The following is a 17130-nucleotide window of genomic DNA, read 5'->3' on the forward strand; positions in this document are numbered from 1 at the left end:
CCCCTAATGGCTCCAGTTTCTAGAGAAACATTCTCTCTCAAAACTTCCAAGAGAAATTTCAATAAGGAAAAAGAGAGGAGGACAGGGGAGAATTAAATAAGAGACCTAAATACAAAATTATATAAATTAAAACCAAATCAAAGGATTTGTGAGGATCTTATCTAACTCTGGGTAGGTAAGTTCACTTATAACTCGGAGTGCCTCATTATTTCTTTTTTCTCCTGCAGCTTACATTTACTGACTTTGATATTGAAGCCCATTCAACCTGTGCTTGGGACTCTGTGACTGTCAGGAATGGTGGCTCTCCTGGATCGCCCATAATAGGACAATACTGCGGAAGTTCAAATCCCAGGACGATCCAGTCTGGTTCCAACCAGCTGGTGGTGATTTTTAACTCGGACCACTCGGTGCAAAATGGTGGATTTTATGCTACGTGGAGCGCACAAACCTTAGGTAAAAGAAACATCCTCTGCACTCATTGTCTTTTTTCATTGAGGTATTTTTAAAATTTAATTAACTTATTCAACAAGCATACATTTGGACCCACTCTCTGTCAGACCCAGTTCTACAGGTGTCATCTCATGTAGCAACCCTGTAAGGAAGACACAACATTGACTCATATTTTCTTCATTTTGCGTGGGTAGAAACTCAGAATAAATGGCTTGATAATTTGCCCAGGTCATGTAGCCTATAATTGGTAGAGTCAGGATTTGAATAAAGACAATGGAGCCTGGAAACTTTGATCTTAACACTTCACCATGCTGCCTCCATAGGCAAAAGGGCATGGCACACCCAGGGAATGACAAGTAATAGAAAAGATGTGCTGGAATCACAAGTAATTTCACATATTGGGAGCTTGGAGGCAGAATGCTGAGTGGTGAGCTGAGGGCAGGAAGATGAGTAGTCCACATCAAGAAGAGCTTTGGCTTCCATATTATCTCTTAAGCATTGGGGTTTAGAGCAGCAAAGTGATGAAATAAGGTTTGTGATTTAGAATGAAGGCTCTGTCTGTAGTATGTGGCAAAATATCATAGATTTGATTTCAAAAGAGTAGATTTTGTGCATATAAAGTATGAACTTCATGGAAATTTCCAGAAAATACAAGAATTTGCATCAGCTACTTTAGTCAAGATTTCTTTAAAGTCTTGCAATATCACACACACACAGGGCAGTTCTTTCTAGGAGAGTCAGAGTTATTATGAAGATCTTAATGGAATAAGTCGAACTTTCTTTCATTAAACCACTGCTTTTCCAAGGGTTTAAAAGCAAAAGATACAGGGAATACTCTTTAATTGAACTTAATTTTGAGTTTGTACTTTTTTTCTTTTGTCATGTCTGACGTACATATTTGAATAGGGTAAAATAATTCAGATTTCTCTTTCTGTCAATCCATGTAATTTATTTTCATCCATGAATGTTTCAATATGAATGAACCAAGTGGCTTGATGGGAGAATTTTTCCCTCCTCAAAATCATGTTCTCTAGTCTTGTATGTTAGGGTAAAATTACCAATGAGTTTAGAGTTGTATTCTCATGAGTTGGTGGTAATAAAATACAGAACTTGGGATTTCTGGGCTACAAATAATATGGAGCCTCAAAGGGAATAAAAACTCCTGCTATTCTTTGAAGACAGGATAGAAGTCTATCCTCTTTATGACAAGGATTAGTGTTCTCAATTGAGTTCATATAAGTGTAACAAAACGGTAACAGCTGAAGCTTCGTGTGGATTCAATGCACCTTACATTTGTTGAGAGTTCTTGTTGCATATCTGCCTCGAAGGCCAGTCACCCACATGTAAGGAAAGATGACCCCAAATCTCACATCTAAAAATGTGTCTTCTCCAAAAGTCTTGGGTTACCAAAATTATTTGCCTCACAAATTAATGACTTTTTCCATGACCATTTTTAAGGTTGTGGTGGAATATTTCATTCAGATAATGGTACAATCAAATCCCCCCGCTGGCCTCAGAATTTTCCCGAAAACAGCAGATGTTCCTGGACGGTCATTACTCACGAAAGTAAACACTTGGAGATCAGCTTTGACAGCAACTTCCTAATCCCCAGTGGTGATGGACAGTGTCAGAACAGCTTTGTGAAGGTTAGTGCGCTTGTTTATTGAATTGGAGCCGATCTGGTTTTGTGAACATATAAACGTTTACACTAGAAATGGCTCGTTGCCTCTCAAAGTAAGAAAAGGACAATTTTGCTGCTGCTTGGATTTCTTGAATGAAAACATGAGAAACCTCAGCTCTTAGGGGTTAACATTTCAGCCACAATAGACATATTGCCCTGTGACTTTTCACTTGCTAATGCATAGGAAAAATAATTAAGGAGATTGTTTTCTGGCCTTATTAAATTCTCATGAGCATTTATGGTTCTTCCTTTCTGTAGAAGCGAAAGAGAGAAGGGAAAATCTTTTTTCTTTTTTTCTGTTTTCTCTCTTTGTTTTTCTCTAATAGATCCTCAGGGACAAAACAAATATAAGACATATTATGGGCAACATTTAAAGTATGCTATAAAAATTACAGAAGGCTAGAGATGTCAATACTGCCAGCCTTCACCTTGGCCTTAAGAGCCACAAGCTGAAAAGACCATGAGAGACCCATGTGAAATGATGGCAGTGGGGTCATCTGTAAGGCGCTCTCTCTCAAAAGTTGCCAATACTGCTCACATGGCAGTGACTTTGCTTTTCATTGATTTACGACTATGATGACTGCATTATAAATTCATTCCATCTGTGCTATTTTACGTCTTCTATGTTCTGTCTCTAAGAGGCTGCACCTTTTAGTGGAAAGAACATCAGCCTTGAGTTCACATAGCCTCTTGTATTTACCACCTGAATGTTCCTCTATGAGCTAAGCATTTGGACTTTAAATTACTCAACCATAAAATGAAGAGAACAATTTCTGCTTTAGCAGGACTGCTTAAAGCCTTAGAGGTAATATGATATAATACAAATTGTGCTCACTATTTGGTATATAAAACCTACTAATGAATAGAAGTGGCTTTTATTGTTGATGTTATTTATTATTTTACACCATCTCTCAAATTATGTTTTATATCTGATAGATTCATGCTTACTGTTTAAATAAAAATCCCATATGTATATAAAATATGTGTATAATAAAGCATATTTAATATACTCTTTTTCTAATTGCTATTTTCATGGAACGAATGAACTCTCTCTCTCGTGGACTGAGTCAACATTAAGTGTGTAGATGTTAGTAAAGTCTTGCAAGTTCTTCAAATGGCATTGAAAAATGACTTAGGCCCATTTCTCCTCTGGGTTGAATGGGAGTCCCTCTGCCATCAGACAAAGCCAACACCACTAACACGTGAGGTCAGTTTGGAGCCCTATAAAAACTAAGTAACCTGGGGAAGCATTCTTTTCCCTGCTGGGCCCGAGACTCCTGTTTCTGCCAGGAGATCCTGAAGTTGTGGGCAGAACCAGCAAGAGGGACCCAGCTACAGTGAGCAATGTCAAACCTCACACCCTACACAAAAAGTAACTCAAAATAGATCCTAAACCGAAATGTAAAATATACAGCTATAAACTTCTAAGGGAAAAAATAGCAGAAGACCTTTGGGACCTAGAGATAGGTGAAAAGTTCTTAGACTAAACAGCAAAAGAACGATCCATCCACAGGAAAATTAATAAATTTCTTCTCATCAGAATTAAAAACCTTTTGTTCCGTGAAAGCCTCTGTGAAGAGGATGAAAAGACAAGCTACAGACGGAGAGAAAAGGTTTACAAACTACGTCTCTAACGACAGACTGCTATCTAGAGCATATGCAGAACTCTCAAACCCAGCAATACAAATACAAAGGATCCAATTAGAATCTGGGCAAAGGATATGAACAGGTATTTCACCAAAGAGGATACACAGATGGTAAATAAACATATGAAAAGATGTTTGACAATACTAGCCATTGGGGGAAGTGTGAATTTAAAAAACCACAATCAGATATTGCTACAAACTTATCAGAATGTCTAACATTAAAAAGAGCTGGCAATACCAAATTTTGGCAAGAATGCAGAAAGCTGTATCGCTTATCCATTGCTAGTGGGACTGTTAAATGGTACAGCCACTGTGAAAAATAGTTTGGCAGTTTCTTATCAAACTAAACATGCACTGACCATAAGATCCAGCAATTGCACTCCTGGGCATTTTTCCCAGGGTAATGCAAACTACGTCTACACCGAAACCTATACAGATGTTTATAGCAGCTTTATTCGTAATAGCCGGAAACGGAGTCAGTGCAAATGTCCTTCCACAGATAAATCATTAGACAAACTCTGGTACATACATACCATGGAATAGAACTCCTCAATATTGACAGACTAACAATTTGGACAAATCACCAGGGAGTTTTGCCAACTGAAAAAAGCCAATTCCAAAAGGTTACATACTATATTCTTTCGTTTATGTAATGTTTTTGAAATGACAATATTTTAGAAATGGAGGACAGACAGCTGGGTTAGAGAGACAGGGGTATGGAAGTCAATTGCATGTGGCTGTAAAAGGGCAACTCTAGGGATCCTTGTGGTGCTGGAACTGTCCAGAACCTTCAGTGTGATAGTATTTAACTTGTATATAACTGAAGACACACATGTGCAAGTACAAGTAAAACTGGGAAACTGAGTAAGATTGGTGGACTGTATCAACGTCAATATCCTAGTTACAATATATACTATAGTTTTGCAAGATATCAATGTTGGGGAAACTGGAAATGTGCATAAGGTATTTCTATTATAACTTACAATTGCATGTGAATCTGCAGTTATCTCAGTAAATATTTATTTTTTGCAAAAACTGCTCAAGGGGCTGGCCTGGTGGCATAGTGGTTAAGTTCGTGCACTTTGCTTCGGCTGCTCAGCGGTTCACGTGTTCAGATCCTGGATGTACACCTACAACACCACTCATCAAGCCACGTTGTGGTGGCATCCCACATACAAAATAGAGGAAGACGTTAGCTCAGCAACAATCTTCCCCAAGCAAAAAGGGGAAGATTGGCACAGATGTTAGCTCAGGGCCAATCTTTCTTACCAAAAAAAAAATTACTCAAATGATAAAATATCACATGCAGCCAGGCAGAATTGTACAAAATCTTAAGAAAAGTTAGAAAATTTTTGACCTGATGACAATTTCGTGGCATTTTGTAGATCCAATACAGTTTCAATGAGTCCTGGGTCATATAGCCAATGAAATGAGTTCTTGACTGACAAGGCAGCAATGGATATTTAATAACTCTTTGCCATTATTGTCATTACTACCCTTATGTTCTTGGGCCAGAAGATAGAGGTGTCAGGTCCCTAATTAATGACTTCAGAAAAGTACAAGCATTTGAGCATTCTTGGAGTTCTTTATTAAAGATCTTGAGATTCTTTATTCAAAGTCCTACCTCTTATCACTTGACCTTTTTAGTAATATTTGCAAAAATAGTCTACGCAGTTATCTATCTCTCAGTAAGTCATGTTTATAATTTTACTAAATGTGGATAGAAAACTTCTGTACACTGTTTCCCTGGATAGTTAACGGGGTAAAAATTCTCAAAGGGGATATTAGGGAAAATTGGGAGGGTGCATTTCTTTCCCAAGACTTTTTTGATCTTAGATATTTGGTAGGATATCTGTGCTTTTCTTCTCATATCTCCAGGCCAGGCACCTCCCATATCTAATAAATGGCAAATATAATTTGACTTCAGTAAGATGACTAACAGCTGGATACCCAGTGTTTGAAAATCACTTGAAACGAAATGGCTTTAAAGAACTGAGAAATAATGAGTCAGTGCTATTTCACACCTCCTGCTATGGACTGATTTGCCAGTAGAAGTGTTTTTAGTGGCTTGATGTTTTATTGCTTTGTTTGAGTAATCTTCCTGAAAGTGATATGTTCAAATGAGTAATTTTATATAATTTGATGTGAAGAAAATGTTGAATAGTCACATAAGACTAATCCAAACCCAATTACCTTCTTGTCTTCTTGGATAGATAATTCTTAACTCGGAGGTGGGGGGTGGTCCTGTGCATTTTAGGATGTTTAGCAGCATGCCTGGCCTCTACTCATTACATGCCACTGCCCACACCAAACGTGACAATCAAAAATGCCGCCAGACATTGCCAAATGTCCCCTGGGGAGGGCAACATTGCTCCCCGTTGAGACTCACTCAACTTGGGGGATCTTCTCTGGTTAAACATGTTCAATGTGTTTTCATTACCTAACATCAATATTTTCCTTGAGTGACTCAACATTTTAGACACCATGATCTCTTGCCTGAACTACTGCAAAACCCTCTTGGCTGATCTCCCAGCGTCTTCTTTTTCCCTCCTAGTCCCCATATTGTAGTGTTTTCCAAAAACCAAGCATCATTGAGCCTTAAGCTTTCCAGTGGCTGTGTGCCGTTTTCAGGACAGTGGCCTGGATCTCTAACATGCCGCAGGGCCTGCGTGGACTCCGCAGCCTCATCTCACACCTGACTCAGTTTTCTCTCTCTTCTTTGAAGTAGCCACGCCTCTTCCATACCATCAGGGCTTCTTCCGGCAGCCTCACCACTTCCCAGATAGGTCAAGCAACTCATCATACCCTCTCAACAGCTGCATTACAGCTCCTTTCAGAGTTGAAATTTTGCAATTAAATTTGTGATTCCGTGATTAATGTCCTCCCCCCAGGTTAGGATTAGCTTGCTTTGGAATTTTGATGCTCACGATTTATTCCTCAGCAACTGTTTTTCAAATGAGTCTATCAATTACTTCTTTTAAAGTGGCCAAACTAATTAAGTAACAGCCCAGTCTACTTGGGAGTTGCCAACCCAGTCTTTAGTGCATAATAGCACATAATGACTGAATTGCATCCTTTCCTCAAAATGAACCTTAAAATTTAACACTGCCAGGAAGTCTCCTATGATTTGTTTCAATTCATGCTAATTACTTGTATACAGTGTTTGGAATTCATGTCCGCTTTCTTCATGCTCCACAAACATATTAATTTCCATGGGCTTCTTGCTTGGTAAATGTTCTCTACCTGCAACCCCCAATTTGCCATCCCCGGAGGGAGAAATGGTAAGCACCACAGTAGCACACATTGCTGTCTGTCTCCCTTGTCACCTAGCAAGCCAGATCAGGTGAAGGTGAGAGGAGAAGGTAAGCAGAAACTGCATACTGATCAATTTTCTAGAAAAATCACTGCCTAGCTACACAAAATCCTGAACACAATCTCCTTGGAAGAGTCAAGAATGGGATATGCTATAAAAAAGCAGCTTAAAGAAATATTCTCCGAAGAAAATATTGCAGACTTGCATGTGTTTTATTTACTATGATGTTTAGGCCTCTATTCACCTGAGTAGCATTCATTTCCAGCCTAAGCACATTAAAACATTGACGGGGAAAACCTCTGGCATTAAGTCTCGTTTGTGGCTTTGCTAGGTGTGGGCAGGAACGGAGGAGGTCGACAAAGCCCTGTTAGCCACAGGCTGTGGGAACGTGGCTCCCGGGTCCATCATCACACCACGAAACGCATTCACTGCCGTGTTCCAGTCTCAGGAGGCTCCAGCTCAGGGCTTCTCTGCATCCTTTGTAAGCCGTAAGTAGCCCTAAAGCCCAACGGAGAGGTCCTCGATGGGGTATGGCTGCCGCGGGCAAGCTTGGGGAAGAGTGGGGGCTGTACCAGGGTTGGCTGGAACTGGGGTCCAAGGGGAAGAGCGTGGCTGGGCACCTTATCCTGAGAGTACAACTTTCCTGCAAAATCACTGAGAATGGAACTGAATTCAATGGTAGGTCAATTGAGAAATGATGTGAAAGGCCTGTGTGCCACTAGCCCACATCAGCCTGTGTGGCTGGCATGCAGCGCGTTGACTGCCTGCACCGAAATCCCTTGAGGCTTTAACAACACCCTGATTCCAGGGGCCTCACCCCAGACCTCTCGGAATTCAGCATTTCCATGTGGGACCTTCCCAAGTTTTAGCTCTCACCCAGGTGACTCTCATGCTCAGTCACCCTGGGGAGCCACTTTCCTCAGGGCTTTCTCTTCCTTCTCTGACCACCGTTCACAAATTACATCTGTGGGAAATGTAGCGTTTTCAAGCCTGAGAAGCAATGGTGTGAACCTGTTGGCTGAATTAACTCAAGTAGCCACTAATTTCAAACCGCTGTTTAAGAAAAGGCTTGATGAAAGGAATTAGAGGAAGTAACACGGAGAAGGGGTCTTGCAGACATGAATGAGCGAAGGAGTGCGGTGTAAAGGAGGCGACCCCAGACCCATCTTGGGTTTCACTTGTTTGTTGTGTGTGTAGTGCTGTGTGTTTTAACATCAGTTTAGAAGGATACTGATACTTTCATATGTGATAGAGAGTGATGTGAATTAATTAGTGCTTCTATGAAAACATATGTCATTTTAGTGGTAAAAAGATAGTTTTCTCTATTTCTGACACAAGGGGTTTATGTGAGAATTTGATAAGAGTTGGGATTAGTAAATTCACCCATTTTTTTTTAAAACAGGTGTTGTTATTATGACAATGGTAATGAAAATAGCATGGTTTTCTAATAATATAATGAGATATTTTTAAACCATTAGGTGTACTGATCAGATCCAAATCACTTTTCATCACTTTTATTTCTCCATCTACATGAATCATATTAAATCTTTGCTAAGTTATCCTTTCTTTCAATACCTTAACGTTGAGTGATTTGCACAGGATTTGTGGTAAAATTTCTACTACTAGCCCAAAACTCTGCATCATTTTCTAAAAAATGTATGATGTTATTTTTCGTGTATATTTATTTTTAAATCAGAGCTCCGCTCTCTTAGATATTGCTTCTTCCATCGAGTATCTCAGGGAATACGTCTCTAGAGAATTTAGGAAATGTGAGGCTTTCTCTCACTGATAAAAAGATACCAAATGTGAGAACCAATGTTCTGATAATGCCTTTTTCTTCCCCCATAGGATGTGGGCGTAATTTCACTAATCCTTCAGGTTACATCGTTTCTCCAAATTACCCAAAGCAATATGACAACAACATGAATTGCACCTACCTCATAGAGGCTGATCCTCTGTCTGTGGTCCTTTTGACTTTTGTGTCTTTCCATTTGGAAGGTAAGTTTATTCTTATGTAAATTACAGTTGATTCTTAATAAATGAATGAATGATGAGTAGAGGCAGAGAGAGTTTGAAATCACCATTTGAAGAAAGTATTAAAAATGCTGCATGGTATATATGATGTAAACTTGATTCAAATTCCACCCAATATTTTAAGAACACATGTACCATTCCATATATTCCATCCAGAAGTGAAAAAATAACACAAGCTTTAACAACACAAACATCACAAATTGCTTAAAGAGAATAAGTCTGAAATGTATTACATGTTAATAATAGTCTTTAATTTATTCATTTGCATTTATTCTACACACATACGTGTGCAGGTGTGCGCCCACATGCACACGCACACTATAACTAGCAAGAGAAACTGTGTGCTCAGTCAAAGCAGGTGCTCAATAAATGTGGAATGAGTGAATGAATTAATAAAATTAATAAATATCTGTGCTGTACTTCTTAAAAATATTACCATGGGACACTCTTTCATCTCTTTTTTCTTTTTCATCTGCATCAATCCCATAGGGATAAATCCCTAACCACAGGTGCCCCTTTGGGGTCATTCCCTGGCTCTAGGAAATAGATTTTAGCAAAAGGAACGTGGAGCTGCTGGTCTGGCCTGGGCTGTGACCGCTTTAGACACTACTCGGTTATCTAAAGGATGCTATGACGCCGCAGAAAAAGATCCCTTCAAGTAAAGGGGTATTCTCAACCACTCAGTCATACTCATATTTTTGACAAAGTAACTTTCCATTTCCACATTGCAATTAATGTGTAAATTTATCAAGCTACCGCAGCATAATCAGAATTTCCCTCTGGTTGCGTTAGTCTCCATGGCAGTGAAAAATTACACTTAGCAAAAAGTTCTACGGTATCCAGCATCTGGGAAATTTATGCTTCATAAAAATTAAAATGACATGTCGGTATTGATACATGGATAAATTGTACAAAGCCTTTCTCACTTTATCCTTTTTCTATGAACTCTTTTTCCTACATCTCTACAAGTTATAGTTTTTGGCACATGTGTTTGCTAGAAAATGCCTAGTGTAAATTGATGTTTTTCGCTGTAAAAATGGAATATGAAGTCAAACGTAATCTTTTCTGCGTTTGCTAACACAAAATCCCAGTGATATAAAAAGATGTTCATGATATATACAGTATTAGGGGAGGGTGACAGTTTATATAAGATGATCTAATTTTCTATTTAAAATAACATATTTAGGGGTGTGAATAAAATCCGTAAGGCTATTAAGCAGAACTTTAAGAATTGTTACTGCTGTGCTATAGATTTATAGATGATATTTATTTTCTTCCTTATACTTTTTCTATAATTTTATAATCAGGGGAACGTTGTTTTAACAACAGGGCTCGGATTCTGCATTTTTATGTGCATTTGTTCTCATTAAATTTCATAAACAGAAGAATGTCAAATGCCAATATCATTTAGACTAAAAAAGGAGATGCTGGTAAATATGCTATTTAGGATAGCCATAAAAAGCCCTGCCAAACCTGATGGTATATGGGTTATTACAAGGGAACCTACACTGGCCCCAAACAGTGACTTCCTGAGTTTAGCTGACAAGGTGGGATAAAGGGTAGTGTCCTGTGGATGCCTAATGGGGGGATGTTGGGGAAAGCACAGTATTTTAAGATGGGTCGCAATGCCAGGTTGGCCAATTACCAGTCACACGACAGTGCAAATTAGATATCCTTTCTTTCTGATAATCACTTTAGTATTTTAAAAATATAAAATAGTAGTTACGAAAATCAGATAATGCCTGTAGAAACATATTTTGTGAACTATAATTCATCAGAATGACCATTATTTTATTGTTTTTGCTGCCACCAGTCAGGATCTCTAGACACGCCCTCACACAAGTGAGATATTTGGTTTTGCCAGATTAAATTTCTGCTTCTACTAATGAATTTGCTAATCCTCAGCCAGTTGAAGAGGCTAATTTTTTTAATGAAATTATCTCCTTATGATAATGTCTTGTGCGTTTCCAGTGTTAAAAGTACTCAGCATTTTCAAACTGCTAAGTGAGAGATGTCAGGCTATGGATTAATTGGACTATGATGATTCCCAACATTAATCAAATTTACTTTAAAATTAGATGCTTATTACTAATCATATGAGTGCTGATGTTGATTGAATACCATCAACAAGCTAGAGGTTCATTAGCTCCAGTAAAAATAGCCATCTCCCCCTTCTAAAGTGAGCCTGAGGAATTCACGTGCAGTATATTGTGATAAAATTGACACTTGCTCTAAAAAAAAACACAGATTTTTTGCAGGAGCCTTGGCCTTTCTAGCTGCTATAAGCAATAGGAACTATTTCTGAGAGACTCTGTCCAAATGACTAAGCATTTCTGAGCCCAACATGCCAGCAGAGCCAGCTTTGGCCTAGCAAGAGATGAGGGGTCCAGATCCGCTCTTTTGGTGGGCCATTAGCAAAAAAGGTAGATTTGGCAAGAAAAAAATGGGCTATCCCAAGCTATAAAATACTCTGGGGAAACACACTGGTCCATACCTTGTATCTACTAAACACCGACAACTGGTTACGAAAGGTTTTACTATCCAGGCCTGCATACTGACCATTCAGCTACACGCGGGTACTTTCCACACGGGGAGGGTACGAAGGTCCAGTGACCTACTTTCCCCTAAAGCAAGCTGCTCTAAAAGTATGTTATAATATTTTATGTTGGCCTAAGTTTCTCTGAACTTTCTCATTATTATTACATCTCTAATACTAGTCATTCTCCGAACGGCAGACTGCTCATATTTTCTATGTAATCACTACTGAAGCATAAAACTTCCAGCGAAATCAATTAGAAGAGATGGAAGAAATTTCCATTTCAGAATTTACAACTGTTTTTTTCTTTCTGAATGTAATCTCAAGGCTAAAATAGCTCTCGGTATTCTTAACAGCGTCTTCAGAAGTTTGTAAAATAAAATAGAGAACTGACAAATTCAAAATGTTTCTTCTGGTTAAAAATGAAACACCAGAAACAGACAATAGCTAACAACAAAGCCTGAGAGAGAAAATACTGACGTTCATACTTATTTTGGAATCAGATGTTATTAAATAAATACTGATTTTATTTTCCCCAATGTTGAGCAGTCTAAAAGTATACTTTTGTGTTTTCATTATTTATGTGGCCAAGTAGATGCCTCTAAGTTACTGGGAAGATTATAAGCCATTATTATTATTATTGTTATTTTTATTTTTACTTCATAGATAAAGCATTTAACAGATGAGGTAACCTAAGGCAAGTGAATGCCTTCTGTACCTTGATTTTTCTATCATCGAAATTGGATAATATCATTGATTCACTTTGGTGAGAATGAGGGGTGTAGAAATTCTTAACTAAAAAATCTACATCTGGGTAAATTCTAAACTCAGTTTTTCTCAGATCCAGAGTATCTCTTGATAAGAACTGGACAGTAAAATAGCGCCTTAACAGAGGAATTGGAGAGAAACGAAGGGCAAATATTTTGCTCACTGTCCTCCAGGGATGGCCTCAGAAGCCCCAAGAGGAAGAGGGCTAGATTTCCAGAGTAGCCAGATGAGAAATCCTACATCATATCTGCCTGAATTCTCTTTTATTAACGTAAAAGTCCTGGTTTACAGGCTACACCTAGTATAGAGCTAAAAAGAACAAGTAAAGAAAGTTTAGTTTTAGATTTTTCCTTTCGCCCGTTCTTCCATCAAGAAGCACAACAATTGAGTTTTGTCAGCTGTTTTAGTTCACATCTCCCCCCACCATTTAATCTAAGTTAAAAAAAATAAAGTAGCTTTACTCAATTACTTACCATTTCTTCTCTTTGCTTGCTCAATTGTTTTAAAGAAATCAGAATGTTGGCATATTTTGCAATCCGTTATTTTAGAAAGCATTGGGCAATGGTTCTTTTGAAATAGTTCTTACTGATATTTTGTTCAAATTGGCACGCGGTAGAGGAGATGGTTTAGTTACGTGAGAGTCCTTGCTTATCTTGTCTGTGTTATAAGACTTGGGCCTTCGTGCTCTGTGGAGCTGAGTTCCATACTAGCACATTGTATATGGTTGTTTACTAGCACACACTGTGCTTCTCACTCCTGCTGAGTCACCCCTCCACTGACGGGTCCAGTCTCCAAGCTACTCGGAGTGAAGTTAATTAGACAGTGCTGCTCCCTAATTCATGTCTCTCTCCCTAGAACCTCCCCTACTTTATCGTAAAGACTTTATTTTATCTACCGTATTAAAATATTCCAACCAAAAGGACTTCCCCCATCTCTGGTCCTCTTTGGTGTCTCTGTCTCTCTCTATCCATGACTCCAAAGAAAAGTTGCACTCTGAACCGAAATGCCACAAGGTTATGCTATTGGCTGAATTACTCATCCTTGGCTTCCTTTCAGTTCTCTCCAAGTTCTCAGAATCATGATGGAATCCAGAAGTGAACATTGCTCTGTAATAAAGCCCAGAAGAATATGATAAAAATTAGATTTCAATATGTTGGACAAGCCTTACCCATTTCAAACAATAAACATGTTTAAAGTTTTTCAGGAAGATGGAAAAGAGTCATAAAATAAATCATGAAGGATCGTTTTAAATCTCAGAGATTTCAGTAGAAAATGTACATCAAAACATTTGCTGAAGATAAAATTAAGAATAATTATAGCTCCTTGTCCCATGACATGGGCTCTAGTCCAAGGAGAAGGTGTCATTCAGTTTCAGGGTACTTCTCTTCCTGACAATTCCCACATGTTTGATTGAATGCTACCTCTTGGCCATAAACTTAGCTTTGATACCTATCTTACTCCTTGAAGAACTTTTTGCAAACTTTGACTATATTCCTTTCTCTTCCTGGAAGACAGTCATCCAAGTTGAATTTAATTATATTCTACTTGAGAGTTTTGTGTATATTTTGGTTATGTAATCAATTGGTTCCCCCTATGATTATGGAAAAGTGTTTAATATCATTATTTTATGATGCCTGTGGTCTTTGTCACCAAGTGTCTTCTCATTGAAGAATCAGGCTGATATCATTGATCTAGAGCAGTGATGTGACATGGAGAGCTTGAGAAAAAGATAAATGTATTGTGAATTACTTGATGCCTACTGATATCTTAATATCTAATTTTCTTGTATATTACCTTGTTTATGCTAATCTTCAATATGTTCTTAGACTTTAGGTAACTTTACAAATTCTGATATTATGTAATGTTCTATTTCTTATGGATAAAATTTGGAAGGACATCCTACCTTAAAGAAATGACTGCTGGAAAGGATACAAAAATGTTTTAATCCATCAAGCAACTTACTAAATATAATTACTTCATAATTTATTGAGTCAGTCTTTGAGAATGAGCAGATTGTCTTGAATTATTTGTTTAGTTATTTGATATTCTATTGCCATCCACAAAAAAATTAAAATCTCCTCTCAACTTCCTCTGCCTTTCCCCTGCCCAACTTCATCATTGTTGAATACAGGCCTTTTATAAAGAGTTAGTGAGTTTTAGTTATGTCTCAATATGGATATACCATTGCTATTTCATGAGTGAACTTTCCATAATTTAACTAGTTCCTTTAATTATTTTTTGGAAACATAATCAACCTAATGACACACTTTACCTTATGTTTCACAGCCTTTCCATAATTTTCTAAGATATCCACCACTGTGATAGTCTACATCATTAGGCCAACAACTCAAAAACTAACTCTTTAATGCTTAAGGGGTATCTGCATGGCAGCCATCTGACCAATGTGATGCTGAGATTTTAATCCAGCATCAGCAATATTTCCTTTCATTCTGTGATTTTGCTTTTACGACTTTATATATTGTTGCTGGCTAGAGATATTTTTATAGCTAATGCCTTGTGTTTTTTGATTCTCAAACTAACCTACTCTGAATTTTTAAAATTCCAATGGAGCTTTTGGTGTCTGGAAGACAAATTCTGAGGTTATAGTTAAGGTACATAATTTGGCAGTATTCAAACCATAAATCTAAGTTTAGTGTATCTCTTTTTAGTCATATTTTTCCAAGATCATATTGCTTCTAATTGCATGGTAAGGTCATTGAAGTTTAGTCTTTCACATTTTTAACTTGTAGATTTATGCCCAATTAGAAGCATTTCTATTCTAGGATTTTCATAATGAAGAAATTCTTTAGAGTTAATTTAATAAATATGTCTTGAATTGATACTTCAAGATTTCTTCAAGTTGAATAGAAACCTAGCTAAGTAGCCAAATGCATTCCTAAAATGACTTAAGATTTAAATCACATAGATGTTTTCTGATAAAAATATCAATTTTCTCCAAGATAATCTTCTATCCAAAAAGGGGAAGGGAGTTTTTAATGTACATATATGTAAAAAAATGCATTCATCAAGATTCTTCCTGTTAAAAATGGTAGATTATCTTCAAGTTAACTTAGATATAAAGTAGAGTGTATAAGAAGCACACTGGGTTATCTCATTAAAGGAAGGTTTAAAAATAAGAAGGGGAGTCGTGGGTTTCCAGAATAAGTAAAAGCAGTAAGAAGAATCCTTCAGAATGCTCTCTCTTTTCCTCCTTCTTTTTGCTGCTTTCTGCATGACAACTTCATTTTCCCTTACTATATATAGCCTGGCTTCCTTCACGTGTCAGGAGCCGGCTGCTGCTGTTTTCCAAGTTGAACATCATTGGTTCCTACTATTGACTCCCTCGCACTCAGTCATACTTTGAACACATCTGATTGGCCTCGATTGGGTCTGACATCCTACCTTGGAGTAATCAATCAATCTATCAACAGTGCTCAGAATGATGGGGTTCTAGAAAAATTAGTAACAACAATGATTATGATTATGATAATACATACTATATCTACTAGGAATTTTTTTGGGAAAACTAACAGGCAAATTAATTCAACCTGGTTTAAACATAAAAGGACATTTGGCATTTACTTCTTGAAGACCTCAAAGTTGGGTGTGCCTCAAATTTGCTTAATCTAGCATTTTAATTATGTCATCAAATATTCTACTTTTTCTATTCTCACTCTGTGCCACTCCAGTGTGAGCCTCACCTTAAGGGTGGCTCCTCACCTGGCTGTAGGGTCTGTGCTCTCACACGGTGGATTGTGCGCTTCTCATGCACATCCAGGAAGGGAGAGGGTGTCTGTCTAGTGGCATGCTGGAGTTGGCTTGTACCATCTTGCAAGAGACAATCAGGCTCCCCTGTTTCAAATTCTGCATTTAATGACCTCATGTTTGTAGCTCGAAACTGGCTATCATGGGAGTATTTATACCATGGAAATTGGCAGATGCTGCAAATCAAGGCTGTTTTCTTTCCCTCGGAGAGTTGGTTATATTTACCAACAGGGAACTGTCTATTTCAGATTCTGAACAATGGTCTTGAAATTTACCCTAATTGAGTTGGCCCAGGTCACATGCCCACCCTTGAACCAAGATCTATGGCCAGGAGACTTGAAATTATAACATAAATGTATATCATAATTTCATTAATTTATAGGAGTTTTCTAACAACAAACAGTCAGTCTGATTTCAGAGTCCACTGTCTCATAGTATGTGCTCTTATAAAATATTGTAATACAGTTTTGGCCAGTTCCAATGGGGAATTTGAAAGTGGTTAAAGTTTGTGTGTGTGTGTGGAGGAGGATATATGTTGAAATTAGCATCTATATGAAATGAAAGTGTTTTTTGTTGTTTTTGTCAATGAGAACATGAAAAATATTCCACATTATTAGCCATCAGAACTATGTAAATTAAGTGTCACGATAAGGTACCATTTCACACACACCAGAATGACTAAAATTATAAAGACTGACAATACCAAATGTTGACAAGCATGCAGAACAACTAGAAGTTTCATACTACCTGATGAGAATGTATACTGATATAACCACTTGGAAGAATTGATTGGCGGTTTCTTATAGAATTAAATACACACCTAATTTATGACCCAACAATTCCACTCCTATGTATTTACCCCAAATAAATGAAAACTTATGACCATGCTAGTATCCAGAATGTAAAAGAATTCTTACAACTCAAGAATAAAAGACAT

The 17130-nt window shown here is 37.7% G+C and overlaps 1 protein-coding gene across 1 annotated transcript in view; it reads left to right on the forward strand.

Annotated features, from left to right (window-relative positions):
* Window positions 1–17130, forward strand: part of CUBN (cubilin) — a 256083-nt gene that overhangs the window by 189952 nt on the left and 49001 nt on the right. The window contains exons 53-56 of the mRNA XM_046679623.1: window positions 228–453; window positions 1909–2096; window positions 7422–7578; window positions 8939–9088. Coding sequence (XP_046535579.1) covers window positions 228–453; window positions 1909–2096; window positions 7422–7578; window positions 8939–9088 — 721 coding nt within the window. The remainder of the gene's footprint in view (window positions 1–227; window positions 454–1908; window positions 2097–7421; window positions 7579–8938; window positions 9089–17130) is intronic.

This window comes from Equus quagga, chromosome 12 (assembly GCF_021613505.1).
Source record: "Equus quagga isolate Etosha38 chromosome 12, UCLA_HA_Equagga_1.0, whole genome shotgun sequence".
In the NCBI taxonomy this organism is placed as follows: domain Eukaryota; kingdom Metazoa; phylum Chordata; class Mammalia; order Perissodactyla; family Equidae; genus Equus; species Equus quagga.